An 844-nucleotide genomic window follows, 5' to 3' on the forward strand; every position below is an offset into this window, starting at 1 on the left:
GGGGCCCCCTTGGAGGCCCCCCCGGGGGCCCCCCAGGGGGCCCCCCGGGGGCCCCTGGAGGGGACCCTATTGAAGCAGCTTTCTTCTGTCGGGTTGTGCTTCTGCACACGGGGGCCCCCGACTGCTGCTGGGAGGCCCCTGCGGAGGCTGAGGGAGCAGCAGAAGCAGCAGCAGCAGCAGCAGCAGCAGCAGAAGGCACGCCGCTGCTGCTGCAGCAGCAGGACGGGCTGGACTTGGACTGGAAGCCGCAGCAGCAAAAGGGCCCCTCTGCAGTCTTCTCGGGGCGCTTAAGCAGCAGAAGCAAACAAGACACTGCAGCAGGGGGGCCCCCCGGAGAGAAGGGGCCCCACACCTCTTTGCTGCTGCAGCAGCAAAAGCAGCAGGCGCTGCTGCAGCAAGCCCTTCAAGAGGGGGGCCCCGGGGTGACTTTGGGGGAACTTTCAGAGGCAGTGAGAGCTGCCCTGGGGCTGAGGGACCCCAGCCATGCGCAGCAGCAGCAGCAGCAGCGGCAGCAGCAGCAGCAGCAGCATCAAATAGAGCGCACCCAGACCCTGCTGAGGTGGGCCCTCAAAGTGCTGCAGCAGCTACACCAAGAAGAGGGGGCCCTAGAGGATCTCCTTTTGCTGCTGCAGCAGGACAGCCCCTGTTTGCTGCAGGGGCCTCTGCAGCAGGACTCAGAAGCTGCAGCAGCTGATACGTTTTCAGTAGTGCGTGCTGCTGCTGCTGCTGCTGCTGCTGCTGGTGCTGCTGCTGCTTCAGCAACTTCCGCTACGATGCCGCTGTTGTTCCTGCAGCTGTTGCAGCAGCTGCAGCTGCTGCTGTTGCTGCTGCAGCAACTGCGGCT

The 844-nt window shown here is 65.0% G+C and overlaps 1 protein-coding gene across 1 annotated transcript in view; it reads left to right on the plus strand.

Moving 5' to 3' along the window:
• Positions 1-36: 36 nt before the first annotated feature.
• The window catches only part of ETH_00037910 (uncharacterized protein), a gene marked incomplete at both ends in the record, with an annotated part of 1,509 nt that continues 701 nt past the window's right edge, over positions 37-844 (plus strand). Inside the window, one exon of the mRNA XM_013376248.1 lies at positions 37-707. Within this exon, the coding sequence (XP_013231702.1) occupies positions 37-707 (671 nt within the window). The remainder of the gene's footprint in view (positions 708-844) is intronic.

The sequence above is a fragment of the Eimeria tenella genome, genomic scaffold, assembly GCF_000499545.2.
Source record: "Eimeria tenella Houghton genomic scaffold, Eth_scaff3281, whole genome shotgun sequence".
NCBI classification, from domain to species: Eukaryota; Apicomplexa; class Conoidasida; order Eucoccidiorida; family Eimeriidae; genus Eimeria; species Eimeria tenella.